This window comes from Cebidichthys violaceus, unplaced genomic scaffold (genome assembly GCF_023349555.1).
Source record: "Cebidichthys violaceus isolate CVI_PGR_0920_01 unplaced genomic scaffold, fCebVio1.0.p SCAF_3, whole genome shotgun sequence".
In the NCBI taxonomy this organism is placed as follows: domain Eukaryota; kingdom Metazoa; phylum Chordata; class Actinopteri; order Perciformes; family Stichaeidae; genus Cebidichthys; species Cebidichthys violaceus.
In genome coordinates, this window is record NW_027176483.1 from 3601864 (window position 1) to 3620340 (window position 18477).

The 18477-nt window shown below is 41.3% G+C and overlaps 2 protein-coding genes across 5 annotated transcripts in view; one reads left to right on the forward strand and one right to left on the reverse strand.

Moving 5' to 3' along the window:
* Positions 1-671: 671 nt before the first annotated feature.
* On the reverse strand, positions 672-6810 carry LOC137881448 (dynein axonemal intermediate chain 4-like). The gene is made up of 17 exons (XM_068723401.1): positions 6393-6810; positions 6169-6277; positions 5853-6016; positions 5534-5640; positions 5039-5195; positions 4706-4845; positions 4423-4584; positions 4086-4271; positions 3757-3911; positions 3233-3319; positions 2855-3006; positions 2587-2744; positions 2374-2474; positions 2072-2167; positions 1420-1646; positions 1137-1290; positions 672-735 (listed from the first exon to the last, which is right to left on the reverse strand). Exons 1-17 carry the CDS (start codon positions 6419-6421, stop codon positions 691-693), a joined length of 2229 nt encoding a protein of 742 aa, XP_068579502.1. The 5' UTR covers positions 6422-6810; the 3' UTR covers positions 672-690.
* Positions 6811-7250: 440 nt separating this feature from the next.
* The window catches only part of LOC137881093 (AP-3 complex subunit beta-2), a 39115-nt gene continuing 27888 nt past the window's right edge, over positions 7251-18477 (forward strand). For all 4 annotated transcript variants that reach the window (XM_068722833.1, XM_068722835.1, XM_068722834.1 and 1 more), the window contains exon 1: positions 7251-7507. In XM_068722833.1, coding sequence (XP_068578934.1) covers positions 7395-7507 — 113 coding nt within the window. In that variant the 5' untranslated portion in view covers positions 7251-7394. The remainder of the gene's footprint in view (positions 7508-18477) is intronic.

Sequence of the window (18477 nt, forward strand, 5' to 3'; positions counted from 1 at the left end):
CAAAGTCCATCTCCCGTCGTCACAATTCGTCACAATTTGTCAAGATCAAGTCTTTAGATCTCAACTTTAAGTTGCTTATTTTTAGTGTAAAAAACAAAAAAAAAATCTTTCTTTATTTCAAACCGAATGTACCTTTTTATTGAAAGTGTGAAAAGCGCTGCATCTTTTTGAGGACTGTCCACAAACAAGAACCTTCTGGACTAAACATGAAACAATTACATTATGTAAGGTTTAGATTTAACTTCCTAAAATATTAGTTAATTAAATTGAAAGAGCATCAAGATAAATCCCCCAATGGTCTCTATACCAATTGTAGCGCATTTTCTAAATCTGTAAAATTCAAACTCTCAAATTGTCTTTTCTTCTTTTATTGACTCATTTTGTAGTCATTTTCCTCTAGCTTTTATTTTAATGTTAATGTACAATCCCTTGTTTTATCTGTTATGTTGTTTGGCTTATGAATACACAAACTACATTGAATGAAAGATTTATTTCATGCCTTTATAGATACTTTTTTTCAATTTACAAAATTTTTAACAACTAGTATAAATTAAACTAACGTACCAGAATTAAAATAACACAAAGGTAAAGCGGCTCTAAAACAAAAGGCCAGCCTTCATAGTGTTACAAGTCTAGTGTTTGATATTGTTAAAATGGCATTTTAGAGTTTCCAAGTTGCAATTTCTAAATCTACCTGGAAGCTGCAGAGTTAATGATGTCGTCCAAACTGTCCACCTGAAAGAAACGGTAAGAGAGACAGTTGGACCTGTGTACAGCGTACGAAACGTCTTACCCTACACTGACTATTGTGATCGCACGTTCTATAAAATTTTGTGGAAAATTACTATTTTGTAATGTCATCATTGCTTCTCTTGCACAGGGTTTCTGAAGCGTCATTGGAACGGGTCTATCTATTATTCTCTGTACTGTCAAGACCTTTTTTTAGTAATTGTCTGATATTCTGCCTGGAACTAATTGTTGGGAAAGGAGCTTGTATGCTCTGCTAACAATCCTCAATACAAACAAAAAATATTAAATAAATACATTTTTTTATTTATACATGGATGTGCTTGCATATTTTAAGTGTGCAGCAACAGGCTACATGTAGAATACAACATAGGCCACCTCAGTTGTACCTGTTTGTCTTCTCCCACTCTGAGGTTCTTGATCCGGTAGACAGTCACTTGCCCGTCAGTGTCTCCAACCAGGACACAGTCTGTCCCTCTGGTAAACAGCAGGGACTTCACCTTCACACCAACTGTAGCATGGTGCACAATGGTTGGGTGTATGCTGAAAGGAGGTGTTTTTGTGTTCAGTGGACAAAGGAATGTCTCTGGCTCATGTTTCAAATCAGATAAATGGAAGTAAACGAGACAGAGCTCTAGAAATACACGCCTACTCTCCGTCAGTCCGACTCACACGCTCAAATTCAGGTCCCAGATCTCCACCTGCTCTTCATTACGGGCCGCAAATATTGTGGACCAGTTTGGGGACCACTTGACGGCATCCACGGCCATCTGGGTGGATGTGAAGCTCAACAGAGGGGTAAAGAGGTCCTTCCTCCACAGCTGGATGATGCAGCCAGAGGAGCAGCTCAGGAACACATCCGAACTAAATGGAGACCATTCGATGTGGTTCACGGGGTGCTGAGAGAGAGCAAGGTGTAGAGTGAATACACTGAAATAGCACAAAACACTAAAGTCCCCACAAATGACATGTTATTCAGTGCTACTTGTCACATTTATGTAAGTCAAGTATTTCTGCCAATGGGAACATGTCCACTCCACAGATTGTTTTAGTGAGGACGTGAATCTGTAAGCCATTACAACCCAAGCTAGTTTTTGCAGGTTTGGTGTGCAAGTTGGTTTGAAGTCAAAGCATCATCCATGAGACTGAAAAGCCCAAAAGTTAACGTCCTAGTCTTCTACTCCTGCTTTGAAAAACAGGCCCCTGGTCTGTTGTTTCAAACACATAATGCTGTAAAAGCTTTGGAATATATATTTTCTGTCATTAACCATGTGTACATTTACACATTTCAAATGACTCAAAGATTCTATCCAGCTGGACGTACAAAGTGTTGATAAGTGTCCAGAAAATGTAGATTGTTGAAGACGCAGCCCTTGTGGATGGGCCCCTCCGATGTGCCGACCACATAGATGTTGGATTCCTGCAGGATAAAGAAAAACCAGGAGAAATATTTTGAAGTCAGAGTAACACACAACCAGAAAAAACCAAAAGGTTAATCTTAAATTGGCTGTCTGGAAGAAGGAAGTCTAGTGATTAAAATCAAAATTTCCACAGAAGCCTTTAGTCTGAGGACTAGGCTCGGTTAAGACCGACCTCGGATCCATTTGATTGCTGGGACCAACTTACTGTCGGATGGAAGTCAACACAAAAACCATTAGTCACCGCCAATGGCAGAACCTGTTTTGTCTTCTTTATTTTGGCATATTTCTTCCCAAGCTTCATCAGGTCTGAGAACACGTGTTTTTAAAAAAAGAAAAAAATACAGATATTATTATTACGATTATTGTGTGAGATCGCCGATATACAGGTATGTATAAATCCTGCTGAAGACCACAGCACCTGAGCAGTCAAGACCATCGCTGCAGCGGAACCACTTGGACATCCTGCCATCTTCTGACACAGAGACGACGGCGTCCCTGTCCTCCCCTGATGATGTCATCGCCGGTTTGATCCAGTTGACCTGCCACACTGGTTTCAGGTGCTTTTTGAAACAATTGCTACAGAACAGAAAAATTAGGACAGCTAACAAAAAAAAAAAGGAGTTTTTAATCCAATAGCATTTTTTTTTTTAGCTTATTTTCATGCTCCGCCGTCCACACAAACTCACCTGGTGTCGGCGATACATGTGACGTTGCACCGACTGACATCGTAGATGGCGACAGTGCCGTCGTGCATCCCTACAGCCAGCTGGCTGGGGTGGTCGGCTGAGAAATCCAGGGATGTGACACAACTGTGACAGTGGAAGACACGCTCCGGCCACTGCACAGGGGACACGTTTATAATCCGTCATCTCCTTAACAACTAAATTGGTTAATGGAGTGCACCCATACACGCCCCATAAATTCAAAATGTACTGAGAAAAAGCAGACAAAAGCTGATATTTCCTATTACCACTTAACTGCAGTAATACAAGCGAGAGGAGATAGGGTGCTGGAAGATGTTGGCTAACAGGAAATAAAGGACAAAAAATGATATATAAACATACCGTAGGGTTTTTAAGGCACCAGCAGCAGATCAGACTTGGTTTCTGGTGCCTTGATTCAAAGTCACCGTAGCCCACAGCCAGGATATCCTTACAGGGAGTGCAAACAGAGTTTGAAGTGAAGTTTGAGATATTTTGCCTGTACAGAAAGCAATAATTCAATTCATTTAAAAAACAAAGAGTAGTAATCGTAAAACAATAACAACGAAAATGTTTTTAAGGGGCAACTCCTGCAAGTCTGCTATTTTGGTAATCATTAGTTTGGCTTTAATCTCTGGTTAAAATGCATCACGGTCTATGCACAGTTGTTAAAGTGTGGCTAAGTGCAAACTGCATATATCAACATTATTAAAATGTGTATTAAATGTCGCCCATGAAGAGTAAAGCCGGTTTAATGGGAATCCCATTTTAGCTTAAGACACTGAAAAAGCAAAACACAAAATGACAATGAAGCTGGTGGGAAGAATTTGTTCTGCTCCTAAACAACAGCAGCTGGTTTGGGGGTGGGTTTTTTTGGCCTTTGTTACCGGGTCCTTCTTGTTCCAGGCCATGCTGGTAATGTTGCATCCTCTGGTGAGCTTGCAGCTCAAAGTTAAGACATGTTCCAGAGTTGGAGACGAAGAGCTCTCCTCACCGTCCTCGCTTCGTTCCTCTGCCCCAGGCTTCACTGAGCTGTCAGGGTCTTACACAATCAACATCACAACTCTGTATTTACGCTACTTATTCAAATACACGTACATTTTTAGAACTGACTATAGTCCTTAAGTTAAAACAGAAATGGTCCCGAGAGTAACTCCACAGGCTGGTGCACCTGCGCCAAACAAAAGTGAGAAAGCAGTGATAACCATGAGTTTACCTTCCAGTGCGGGCAGCTGTCTGTAAGCGGCCAGCTCGGTTTGAAATACGTTCGCCACGATGCTCCTCTCCATCACTAACAAGCTGTGTTGAAATGACTCTGACGACAGGATCAGCTGCAGGTCGTAATCAGCATTGAAACTGTCCTCACACATTTCCTTTTCTAACTTTGAGCTAATGGTGCTGCCTGAGGAAGTTAAATATAAGAAAAACGATACATGCAAGTTATTGCACAGCTAGTCTCAAGCAAGAATTTGTTCATTCTCAGAGCCTGTCCAGGCCCAAGCACATGCTGGGACAAAGAAGTGAAACGTTAACACAGTCGATGCTCTTCTTACCTGTGCTGAGTGTGCTGCAGCTGCTGCTCTGCTGTCCTCTCTTTTCTTGACCTTTGCTGGTGTTCATAGTAGTCTCTGGATGGACAGCCTTCTCACCACTTGCAGGGGTTTTATTTTGGTTACAGAAAGAGTCATATATGTCCCAGACAGAAGAAACCGCCCCTGTGGACACGAGAGAATTTTCAGCTAACTGTCCCACTTTGAAAAACTGAAACCTAATAACCATAACCAGCTGCATCGATCTGAAAACTCTCAATTGATTTGAAGGATAATTAAGACTAACCTTCATCCACCGCGATAATCTCGTCAGTCTGGATCTGTTTGTCTTTGAGTGCTCCACTGAAAGTCTGCGTTGGTCGTTCCACACACTCATCGTTGTCCAATCTGTCCTTACAAAGCTCAGCATATTTAACGTTTCTCTCTCTGTAAGGACAAGTCGAACATGTCAACAGCTTGCTACAACCACACACACACCATAGACACACACACACTGATATACACACTGCACAGTATGTGACAGGCAGCTCCCAAGTTAGAGACATGAAGTGCCACTTCCTGTGCCTGTTGTGCGTTTTAAGATTTTGCCTAATATTCAAGAAAGCCAACAAGCACTCACTCAACAGCTTGTGCATCATCAGCGTCCTCTGACATAAAGGTGCTGGGTATGTCCAGCTGTATTATGGTATCTGTTTCAGAGAGGCAGATGTCTACGCTCTCATCCAACATCTCTTCTGTCACATGCTGTTTCACATTGTCTCGTTTCCTCGGCACCTCTGGCGGGGAATAAAAGAACAAAAAATGACAATGAACATACATGTATAAAACACCACAAAAGTCTATCTGCGTAAAAAATGTCATTTGATCATAAGATGCTGTAGATTTAATTGTATTCTACTGCAATGTTCATATTTCATCGCATACAGTATGCCAATGTAAAACTGGATTGTCAATACATTATCTTATTATACATATGAAAGACCAATTCAAAGCAATAGAGAAAAATGATAATCACCAGAAGGAATCAGTGATAATAAACATATATATATATATATATATATATATATATATATATATATATATATATATATATATATATATATTTAATACTAACCACTTGTAGCGGGAGGGTTTATTGGTGTCTCCAGTTTAGGAACACTATGCTCACTGTCTTTAGTCAGTGACGCTGCAGTAAATAGTCGGCTGCTGCCCATAAATGAGCTGAAAAAAGAAAGAAAGTCATTATTTAGAACTTTTTGTGATCAGAAATGTGTCTATAACAAGCTACACAAATAACAATTGCAACGTACGTAATGTAGGAAAATCTGCAAAAAACATATATGTATATTTATATTTGGATTAGTTCATATTCAACAGAGCTGGCGGTATAAGGTAAACAAACTGCTGCTTTGCTCAATTCAAGTCAATTCAACCTGCAAGAGGTCCCATTGAAGCTCGAAGAGGACTTCGCGTGGTCTGATCCGGAGCCGGTAAAGAGTTCATCCAGAAAGTGTCTGTCTGGTTGTGACGTCACGTCTCCTGGCTCTGCACGATGCAGCGGCAGAGGGGTGACGTCATTGCCGTTAACGTCCAACACCTGCAAAGACAGGAAATACACAGCCAGAGTCAGTATTTATATGCTTGATAATAATTAAAAACAAAACTACAACATAAATAGGAAACGGGAAGATTAAGAATCCTTTAGTTTAACGTTATTTAGCGTTAGATTATAATCTAATAACTAGATACCCGGACTGCTCTTCTGGGAGCTTGATCGGTGCTCCTCTCATCAGGTTTGTTCCTGTTTCTGCCCACGACCGAGATGGAGCTGCTTCTACGTTTGAAGCTAACTTTAGACCTGTGTGTTAAAAGAAAAAAAGCGTCTTCAAAACAAATGTTGGAACTTGTCCTGAGACTTGAAATTAATCGAGAATATGTAACGTTTCTAATGTTTCTAAAAACAGTGAACTTACGAGTTACGCGCCAGACTACTTGTCTTCATTGTTTCCACACCTCGTGTATAAGCTTTACGTGGAAACAGCTCAAAGCTACTTCTGCTCCAAGTTGCCAAAGAGACGGAACTGACGAGCCTCGCGCGAATCAGTTGGGATACGTCTCGAGGTTGAAGTTGGCTTCATACCATGTTGTTTGTCTGTTGTTGTTGTTGTTGTTGTTGTTGTTGTTGTTGTTGTTGTTATTGTAATATACTGCAAGTTTCCACAAATCTGAAAATTACTTTGGTTTCTTGAAGCTCCCAACAGTACAGTCATATAGCCTAGCTAAGTACATTTACTCAAGTTATGTGATTTGAAGTACTTTACTTGAGTATTTCAATTGTATGCTAACGTTTCTTTGTATTTCTATTCAACTGCATTTTATTGTACTTTCTACTCCACTTTATTAATGTGATAGCTGTGCTACCCAGCAGTAAACAAAGCAGTAAAAGTAAACCCCACCTTTACCAGCTGCATCATTAAAGTGATGCTAACATTAATGCATCACTAATCTTAATCCAGTAGTAACGTTAAATTATATTTCTGCAATGCACCCTTCTGCATAATGATATATTTTTTAAACTTTTGGTACTTTAAGTATATCCTAAAGCTAATACTTTAGCACGTTCACTTAGCGTTGAGTAAAAGTACTAAAGCACAAATGTTTTTTCATCACAATGACTACATCTTTATTATTTCATCACAGTACCGGAAATGGGCTTCCATACAGCTGACGGAAGCCTACATCCTGGTAGAAGGAACTACAAATCACGTGACCAGAGCATCACCCCCCCCCCCCCTGCACCGAGCATCTCAGAAAGATAACGGCCGTGTGTGTGTGTGCGTGTGTGTGTGTGTGTGTGAGTGTGTGTGCGTCTGTGCGCCTTTAAGAGACGTATATATCCTGCTGCCCTCTGCACTAAATCTCCATCGCTGCTCCGCGAGGGCGACAGAAGAAATAAACAACAGAAAGCCACGGCAATGTCCGCCAGCTCCGCGTTCAACGACGAGAAGGGGGGCTCGTCCAGCGTCGGAGAGCCTGAATATGGTCACGACCCGGCGAGCGGAGGGATTTTCTCCTCCGACTACAAAAGGTACGAAGCCACCTGCCTCTTGACGCCGTTTTCATTTGTCATAATGTGCAGCGGGAGAGGGGGGGGACTATATCGGGGGCAGCTAATGGCGGGGGGAGGTGCAGCGTGAATGTGGTTTCCTGTCTGTTAAAATGTATTAAAGTGTTTTAATGCAACATAGAAACCGCTTTAAAGTGAACTTAGTTTGTTATTAGGCCCGTGATTTTTAAAGCGGTGTCTGCCTTTTTCCTCTCTTATGGTCGTGAATCTGTCACCGTGATTTTGGTCGCTCGTGCAGCAGCGTCAAACGATGCTGGTGTTGACTTTAAATAGATTCACTGGTGTGTGTTGTTGTTGTTGTTCTCTTTAACGCGTGTTTAAAGGGTCGGGGTGTCTATATGTCATGTTTTTGTGAGGTGAGATGTGACAGGCCTGTCGGTAGAGGATGCCAGGCCTCAGCTCCAGCGTTTTCAGCACCACCCCTGCTGGACAGCGCGCAGAGCGGCAGCACACAGCTTTAGTGTCAGATAAGCACTCAGACCCGGTTTATCACGACCTGAAATACGTTTTAGTAGAGAAGAGACCTTCTTCAGTAATGCTCCTATATAAACCAAAAACAAAAACTATTTCTGAGGATGGATGAGTTGCTGAGTTTGTCATTTTCTTTCCGCTATATAGTACAGTAGATAGACAAACACAAGTAATAATAGCAATAAGTAATACTAGTAGTAATGATAATACTTCAACAAATGATTATTGTCATTATCAGTTAATCTGCTGGAAACTTTTTCCTTGATTAATAGATTTTTTGGTCTTTAAACGTTGGGAAAAATAGTTGAAAATTACAACCTATGTTGTTAATATACATATATTTTTAAGGCAGATCCTGGATACATTTTTGTGAGTTTATAAATTCCAACAATGACATAATAATGATAATAATTTCCTTATACATAAGACAACAATCTTGATACAGACCCTCAAGGTTTGTTTTGTTTATGTATTGTGTAAGAGTAAAATACTCTTGTCACAGTACTCCACTGGACAGACTAATGGAGACTAGTTTCTAAATGACCTCACACCTAGTTTGACATTTCTGTGCTATAATTTATTGTAGCGTATTAGCCGTCGCATTCACAATACAATATATCTGCAATAAGCAAATAACAGTCAGTACATCGGCCTGGTTTATTTATTGATCTTGCTCTATTTTTAACCCAAAGATATTTAGTTTTCTTCCAAATAAGAACAAAATAATAATATTTAAAACATTTTCACATTTGATAGTCTGGAACCAGCACATTTTTGGCAACATCGATGAAAATGTACTTAAACAATGAAGCTATTATCAAATTGCTGCATTTGATCTATTAATATCAGTTATTATCTTAATAATAATGATAATCCAAGGTGAGCACTTTGAGTCGTATTGAATGATACGTAACCATGTAAAGAAGATCAGACTGAAAATAAATTCTAGTCTGTTTATTGTATCTCTCCCACCAGAATGTTCTAACATCCAGGAAAACTCAAACAAAGTGAACCAGATACATTATACTCACTTGCCCATAGGTACATTTAAAGATGTATTGGTTTCTTAAGACATGAACAGACATGAACAGATTCATCATTTTGGAGGAAAACTTGTCGGTTCGTCGTCCTGCACGGGAACAATTTGTTCCTCCAGCTACATTTTATTTTTGCACACAGGAGGATTGCTATGTGTAGCAGCTTAGCGAGGCTAAAAATGTCCGCGTTTTGCTGAATGCGTACTTGATTTCTGGTTCCAGTGGTTCTATTTATTGCCATATCATAGTTCAATAATTGAGTTACACCATAAGCCTTTTTTCACATCAGACATTTTGACTTATTTGACAATTTAGTCTGCATTGATTTTATCGACATACAGGAACCTATGTACAATCCACACATGTTTAAGGGCCTGCACACATGAAAACACTCTTTTTAACTTTATGTTCTTCACAAGCCAAACAGCATTTATTATTCCTCCTCTAATGCTATACAGCCAAACAGTCGTGGGTTTTATTATAGCGTAGTCCTATAACGCTAACGGCAGGTGAAACAAATGACATTAACAAGGGCTCAGGCCCATTGTGTGTCTCTTGCATGCACAGTGCCAAAGCCCTGGAGCTCGCTCACCTAAATGTCATGCAGTCATTATTAATGTCATTAATAAACTTCTACCTGCGATGACATGCCAAAAAATGTCTGCTGCTAGGAAGAGCGATGCATGTTGGTAGAGCGACGCTCAGGACATCTCGGTACTTTTGACACAATGCATTTGACATACAAAACTAAATCATTTTTTTGGCATGCTAACTAGTATGGTAGTACGGGTTTTGGAACGCACAGCTTGTTTCCAGACACTACCCACTTCCTCCGGACCTCTGCATTGTCATTCTCAATCCATCCACCAGATGCCCTCAGAATGTCCTACCTGTCCTACCTGTCCCAGTGTCTCACCTGTTCCTGCTTCTCATCAGCCCCACAGTCTACAACCATTTGCTTCCCAGTCATCCGAACCTGCACCTTTTTTTCCTTTTTTTTTTTTACCTCGGACTTGTCTGTTTGGACTGCCACCCTGTTGGCAACCTGTAAGCCCATTCCTAACCATTGCTGTGGTAATATACAGGGATATTTCCATCCTATGAAATTGCCCCACTCAGCCGACCCCGAAAAAAGGAAGTGATCTCACGACTGTGACGTGCGTGACAGTCGTGGGTGACCATGATCAGACTTTTGTTTGCAGTCTGGTAGAGTGAACATGTGCTTAACAATGGTGAAGAAACAAGCTAGAACTAATAACGCCTTCATTTCCAAACACAGCACATCCGTGTTTCTATTAGTCACCCAAGCACATCCACCGAGTCCACAAGAGCCTAAACAGGCTTGGGTTTGTCCATAGCAAGGGCTTCAATATAAGGGAATGAGAGCTTAACAGAAATGTCTGTTACATAGCACAGTTTGTAGTTTGTTAAAACGGTGTCATGGCTTCCTCTTACTAATTCAAAAAGAATAACAGAAGACAAAAACATGCTGTATGTTGACTAATACTACTAAATGCATTCACAGGACTCATCAGTGTTGTGAGCTATACTGTATAACTCCAGGTGTACGCTCTGTTTATTCTCTCAGATCTATTCTAAAAAATACTTTTATTTTGTTAATCACTAGTATGAGTATGTCTCTATTCAGTGTTTCACACCCGTTCTCTGCACGTATCTCGGTTTGGGAACACGTTGCAGGCTTTGCTTTCAGATGCCACTGCTTCGCCGTAATTCACCAACAGAGGGAGCTCATTGTTCATAGATGGTAAACATATTATTTGGTGGCTGTGAACTGTGACCTTTTTGAGCTTGAGTTTGTTTGCCAGGTTTTGTGCTTTCAAACTGAATTCAGCCTTCATCAGTTGATTGCTGTTACGTCTCTCTCGTGTTTGCAGAAGTCGACGTCTCCTCGGTGAAAGTAGATTAACCAGATTGTCGGTAAACACGGCAGTGAAAGCGCTGACTCGGCCTTCGCTCTGTCGTCTCCTTGGAAACACGGCAGATGTGAGATGCTGCTTCAGTCCTCAAACATGTCAATCTCTGTGTTATTATTACTCCGAGCAAGAAAAACACACCTGTCCTCTCGTCTGAAAGGTGTTCACTGTGTGCCAGTGTGAAATGACTGTTGTAAGAGTCAGTGGATATGGCTTGTACTGTTTTTGTTTTGGGGCTCTGCAACACATTTGTTTTCTCAAGCCATGAAAGCAAATGTCAACGTAGTATAATTATGTATTTTACAAGGGATGGTTGCCCCTCTTTTGGTTGGATCTGTGGGCTTTCTTTCATCTCTCAGACCGTTAGCCATGCCAAAGACATCCGTGTTGTTTTGGGGTTTCTTGGCCCCTCGGAAAGGTTGATAGAAGTCAAACATTGCCTTTTTCCTTCAAAGGAATAGTTCAACATTTTGGTAAATGTATTTATTTTGTATTCTTAGATGAGACGTTTAGCTTAGCATAAAGAGTGGGAACAGGGGGAAGCAGCTAACCTGCTACCTGCACTTTTAAAGCTCACTAATTAACACATTATATATTGTTTTTTTAATCAATATAAAAACCAGGGTGTATAAAAGACAAATGGTAGAGCCAGGCTAGCATCTTTCCCGTGTCTCCAGTCGTTATGCTAAGCTAAGCTAACCAGAGTACTGCTAACGATTGTTGTCACCGAGAGGTTGCCAGGTTGTCCATGCGGCCGGCCAAGAAGTAGTTTGGCTCGTAACACACCGTAAAACTACACCGTAAAACTACACCGTGACGTTTGTAAACTTTAATGCTATATGTAGGTGGACTACGTTTCCCTCTGACAGAGCCAGGCTAGCTGTTTACAGTCTTTAAGCTAAGCTAGCTTAACCAGCTGCTTGACTTAGCCTTTTAATTTAGCACAGAGACATGAGAGTGGTATCAGTCCTCGCATATAACTCTCAGCGTGACCCCAAAATGTCCAACTATTCCTTTGAAAAAATACCACCCACCCACCCACCCACACACACACACACACACACACACACACACACACACATGCATCGGGATCAAAGACAACAGAAATGTACTGAAGTTCACAGCTTGTTTCCATCGTGGCCCCAGTGGGGGATGAATATGAATTATCCAGCTTCACTACTTGCATATAGAGTTTATTAATTCATGACCGCCTTCATATGTTCTTTGTACTGTAAGCCACCTTCATTTAGAGAATCCGACATTATTAGTTAGCAGCAGCTGTTTTTAGAGTTAGAATCATAATAGGTTGATTGAACTGGATAGTGTTCACTAAGAGATAACTAAATGTGTTCCTCTTAAACGGAGAACCAAGAGATCAAAGAGTTTTGTTTTTTTTAAAACCACCAAAAATACTTTCTGAAGGAAGAAATTCTCTCTGTATTACATCCAACATGGCATCAGTTGTCACAGCATTGTCGCTGTCAGTGTAATTCACTGTCAGTGCTGCAACCCCCGGGGTGTATTTCCTGGTGACATTACAGATTAAAAAATATAGTATTAGTCTTTAGCAAATGTCAGCAAGTCCTGACTGAGCCGTTACAGATCACAGGAAGAGCATGTGTGGAATTGTGCTTCAAGGCAGTTATTTTTGTTGGAGCCATAAAGAAATGAGTGGGAGAAGAAGAGAGAGAGAGAGAGAGAGAGAGAGAGAGAGAGAGAGAGAGAGAGAGAGAAAGAAAGAGAGAGAGAGAGAGAGAGAAAGAGAGAGAGAGAGAGAAAGAGAAAGAGAGAGAGAGAGAGAGAGAGATGTCCTCATCACGACAAGAAAGCTGAGTCATGTAAGAAAAAAAAGGTACCTCGCTGAATATTAAAAATGAATAAGACAGTGACATCTTTTTAAACATAATGAGCAAGAGGAGTGAGAAATATTTCAAAAGCATCTGTCGGGTATCATAAAAGGTTTTGTTGGCCGTGAGGTTCGCGTGAAGACGGATAAAGAAAGCTGCGATAGAGTTGATAGAGTTTAGCAAGATTGGCACGAGGAGGGGAGCGACAACGTGGCAAAAAAAGGTGTCGAAGAGGCCGTGTCACTGTGGGAGAAGCTCTCGGATGCGTGGAGACGTTGTTGTGTGCACGCCGGGGGGGTCAGAGAGAGAGAGAGAGAGAGAGAGAGAGAGAGAGAGAGAGAGAGAGCTGGTGCAGCGTGCGGGAGGAGTCGCGAGGAGAAAGAGAGGCGGATAAAACTCCACCCTCACTCTGCACGAGCATCCATTTACCGAGCAGCTGATGTGGATGCGTACGTACAGGCTCGGCAGCAACAGAAGGAGCTGCACTGGAGCTCCGGTGGATTTTGGAAAAAGTGCATCAACACCGGGCCACCGTGGAGAAGAAGAGCCACCGGAGCGCCCCCGAAGAGGTCCGTCGCATCATCTTCGTCCACATTGGATGAAGTTATAGCCGCGGAGGAGAAAGGAGTGTTATGACACAGAAGCTGCTCTTTGCTGTGTGGAGAACTGTCCGAGGAGCATGTCATAACCTGAGCCCGCTGATTTAACACAGAGGAGCGGCTTGGGATTCTACAGGTTGCTACAAGTTTGTCGAAACATGACCACCATGCAAAGGCTACTGCTGCAGCTGCCGGTGAACGCGGCGAACATCGTGAAGTCGGTGCAGAATCAGGTCCAGGGCCAGGAGGAGGACAAGAGCCCCGTGCTGACCCCCGACGGCGGGCAGCAGGCCTGGTACAGCGCTCTGCAGGCGGACGAGCTGCGACACCTCCGATCCGGAGGTACTGGAGGAGGAGGAGGAGGAGGAGGAGGAGGAGGAGGAGGAGACCACGAGGAACGAGCACCGCTGGAGGAAGGTGGTGGAGGTGGAGGAAGTTTCCAAACACAACCTTTGCGGTAGGAAAATCCAGGAGAATCCAGACCTGTTTCAACCCTGTCACGCTACAGTTATTTGTAGAATAACAAGTCAATAGTCGGTTCCCCACAAGATAAGTCTTAATTCTAAGACAAATAAGACAGATGATAAGAAATCATCTTTTTCATCAACACTGAATTGCTTTCGTATCGTGAAATTGTGGCTTGATTTGCCATCTAAGCCTTATAAAACTATTGAAATATTGTTCTTTTATTGAAGTCATATGCACCATATGAAAAGAGATGGGTAGCAGACTTCATTTTAAAGGGACATGAGCCACAGAGGTTGAGGACCACTAAAACTTCAAAGGTCACTGAATAAAAGTGAACACTTTCCTTTTACTCAATTAATGGACTCGTTTTTGGTCTGTAAACTGTCAGAGAATACTGAAAATGTCCATCGCAGTTTCACAGATTCCAAGATCACATTTCCAAAAACCCCCAAAAACATTCATCACTTTACGATGTAAAAGAGAAAGATGCTGAAGCTGGAAGCTGGAACCAGGACATATTCGTCATTTTGGTTTTCGGGGAAAAAAAGGACGCAAACGATTAATTGATCAGCAAAAATGTGTGTTCTGTCGTTTCAGCTCATCATAACAGACATCATAACAAACCTCATAGACATCTGTAACATATGAAATAGACTCTGGAGTAGAGAATGCTTCATTTTTAATGCTCACAGGTCAAAACAGATGAGAACTAATGGTAAAAACAAGCAAATTGTACCCGTTTACTTTTCATACAAATACTGTGTAGCTTTGGTATGATACATAAGTGCACAAGGTAAATATGTGTCCATATCTTTTCTGTATTGGTGCCGTTTTATGAATATATAAGACGTGTTTTGTGAATCAGATCTATGATATGAAGGCCATGTAGGAGCTGCTGTGCTCTTCTATTAATTAGACTGCAAACCTTTCAAACGGACATCAAAAGTAGTTCCCTTCAGAAATAGATTTGGTAAAAGAGAGCTATAATTACACTTTTGGATTTTTATCGGGTCGTGCCTATAAACTAGATTATTCTCATTTTACAGGATGAGAGCTTTACTGAAGTACAGTTCCGGTCGGTTAAAGCAGGCGTATTTTACATCTGTCACCAAGAAGAAGAAAAAAAAAACAAGAAACGTTCAAAGTGTCCGCAGAAAGAGTCGGCTTATGTAAAAACCCGCCTGCTTATAAATGCATACTGCAACTCTTCCATCTTTCCCTTTCCTCTGATTCATGCAAATACATTTCCATATCTGCTCCTCTTGACTGTTGCTGCAGAGCTCTGTTCTCGGTGAACAGCGTGACGTTGCGGTTGAAGCGGTACCGCTGAGCGTTGGAGTCCTTCTTCCACGGAGACCTTTTTTTTCCGGCTGATCTCTTGGCTTTGGTGCCAGGTAACCTGACCGCTGGTGTACTCTGTTGTACCACAGCGGGTTCAATAATTCAGAGCTGTTTGTAAATTCAGCTGTTGTTCGTCAGGGCGGGACAAAAAAAACAGAGAAACGAGAGACCCGGTGTTGGTGTAGAGTTACTGTGGGCCCCGTGGGCCCTGTGGGCGTGAGCAGGGAAGAGTGAACCCGGTCCCCGTAGGTCCTCACTGAGCTGGCATTTTATAGTTTGTTAGAATAAATCATGGTTAAGCATATAGACTTTAAACTACCCGAGGCTGTATTTTGTCTCCTGGGACATTAATGACTTCTAAACTTGTATTTCATTGAGCCATTTAATCTTCCTTCTGGGCCACAGTGCTCTGATTAAAATACAGTAAGAAGAGTTTTAGTGTCTGGTGAAAGAGATGTTCTTCTTTCTTTATTGGCTGTTAAATTGTTGTTTAATTACGTTGTTTTTTCCCCCCACCTTTTCCTTAAATCGTAATGATGTCGCTCTGTTTTTCAACCCTTTAAAATCAGACATCCCGTTGCCGGCTGCGGGACATCGTTGTTTAAAAGGATCTAAAATAAAAGCCATGATAGCGAATAGAGAAGGTTTTTATCTTTTGTGTCATTGTGTTGGACACTCCGAAGGTTTGACTTTCTGTGTGGGATTTTCATTATTTGGTTTTTGGGTGCCATCCGGGTCTCTCTTCTGGCATTTTAGACTGGTCGGTCACGAGTTAAATCTCACAAAGGAATGTACACAAATCAAAACGTAAATGCACAAAGTTCAATTCAGTTCTGTGATGACATCATGGCGTCATGGCGTCCGGTTACATGCGGAGCAAAGGAACATAATAACTCCAAAACACCACTGTGGGCACTGCGGAAATATTTCTATTGCACACGAAACTATCAAAACGCTTTTGCACGCTGCTCTTAAATATCTAAAATACCAAAAAAAAAAAAAAAAATGTGCATAACTCAAACAACTTGAGTGTTGTATATATAATATGTTGCTCATGTTTCTACATTTGGGTCAATATGTTTTGTAGCTTGGATGGTACAGATTTGAGGGATTTAGATACTCCCAATAAATTACATCACAATCAGTAAATCTGACCATTTCTGTTGCAGAGTTCGAAGGGTTAAGCGGCCATATGTGCCACCACTACTAACACCACGACTTTCACTAATAACGCATGTGTAACTTGTCTGTGGTTGCAAAATTGCTGATAATTCCCCCTTGACAGGTTTAATGTTTGGCTGCAGCAAATGTAATCAACGTTTTTGGGGTCCAGTTTTAATTAGATTTCCAGAAAGCCTGTTTGTCTTCAAACACGCCGCGTGAATCCCTGTCACGTTATTAATTAGTGGAGCTGATCGCGCTGGTGAATTGACACCAGCCGTTAAAACACATGAAGGCTGCGGTTGCTTGGTGAGTTTCTCTAATCCGTCGTGACACTTTGGCAGGTTCAAAAACATGGAAGGTGCCCGTCAAGTCGTGTTCTAAATCATGATGGAGTTTCCTGTTTCCTTGTTGAATTCCTCAACTGTGTTCCTTTAGCTCCACTTTAGGGTCGAGGTATTTGGTTTTGTGAGAACTTTGTGCAGACGTTCATCTTCCTCTTCAGGGTGAACAAGCAGAAACTACATCCAGAAGCTTCCATTTAGCAGCAGCATCAGATGAGTATTTTAATTTGTCCAATGCTTTTTGGTTTATGACTAAATAATCTAACGTACTGATGAAATTCCCAGACCAGACCAGTTTTGTGTGCAGTACTAATTAGCGAATGTTAGCATGCTAACATCTAAAGTACGATCAGTAACCACGGTAAACAATATAAATGCTAATTTCAACTCCTGTCAGGCTCATCCAGATGTTTAATGCAGCACATTTGGTGAAGTTTTAGGGGTCTGTTCTGGCCAAAGTAGACTTAGATTACTTTACTTTAGATTCGTTTGACCTCTACACCTCACAGTGTAGGATATATTAGCCAAAATGTGCTTTGTTAATGAGTAGTATTAATAGTCAACTCCCCAACTCCATTGTATGGATATTGCATTATCTACATTTGTCCTGTTATTCACAGGAATGAGAAAAAAAAAACAAATAACAAATCTGGCATTGAAATGCTTCAGCTGTTTTCTTGATGGTGTTTTGGGATTTGACTTTTATTTTGATATGTTGTCCTTTTTATGAAGAAAAAACACTTTCTGTTCAACAGTTGCCACCACAGTAGAAAAGAGGAAGGAGGTTTCACTGTGTATTAAAGAGACTATAGATTTCTGGGGTTGTGGCCTCGAGGCCGCGACCCCAATCATCAGGATATCACCGGGAGAAGTGAACGAGTGGGACCTTCATTTTCTGCTGGAAATCAGCATTAGTGTTACTCACCCTCGTGTCTGGGCTGTGTCAGTGCTTTGGGCAAAGTTATCTTTGCGTTTCCAGAGTTTATTTTTTTCATTTGTTTTGGTCGGCAGCCACGCACTTGTAACCAAGAAACCAGCTTCGGCTCTCTGCTCGCGTTCCCAAAATAACCCGCCACTGACGGCACCTTATAGATACTGTCAGGTTGTAATTCGACACTGATTTGTACTATTCATGCACTGAAATTACACTTTGACGCTTGATCGTGGAGACGGAAGCAGAAATCTTTCTAAACAGGAACGAACTTGAGTCGCGATAAATCGACTGTGTTCTGCAGCGGCCACCTCCTCACCGCCGTCACACCAAAACACACGGAATGCGTCGTAAACCCCAACGGCCTCACGCTCACACTGAGGTATGATGTAAAAACCTCTAACCACTGTGGGGTCAAATCGTTTGGAACGTCATTTGTAGTGTTTGCTTCAGTGTGTTTTGAAGATGTAAAAAACTTTTGTTTTGAAAAGATTGAATGGGCAGTTAAGAGTATTAACGTTTGAGTATTCTATAAAGATCAGTACAAGTACAAGCTGCAGAATCTTCTCAATTAAAATATTTAGATTTAGATTTTAAAATCTGCATATGGATCAACTTCAAAATACACATAAACTGTTGAAATGATTGATCTGTCTCGGAATATCAGGGCTCTGAATTCTTTCAAACTTCAGCGAAGTCAGACTCACAATTACATTATGGATATTTAAATATGGCCATTATCTATGCGTGGCACATTAAAAAGCAAATGAAACTTTCTCCTGGCTCATCCAAATATTC

Excerpts from the sequence above, each read along its gene's own strand:
- LOC137881448 (XM_068723401.1), bottom strand. The coding sequence starts at position 6,421 with ATGAAGACAAGTAGTCTGGCGCGTAACTC. Across the intron at positions 6,017-6,168 it reads CTCCCAGAAGAGCAGTCCGG|GTGTTGGACGTTAACGGCAA; the intron begins GTATCTAGTTAT and ends CTGTCTTTGCAG. Across the intron at positions 2,168-2,373 it reads GTGTTGACTTCCATCCGACA|GAATCCAACATCTATGTGGT; the intron begins GTAAGTTGGTCC and ends TTTATCCTGCAG.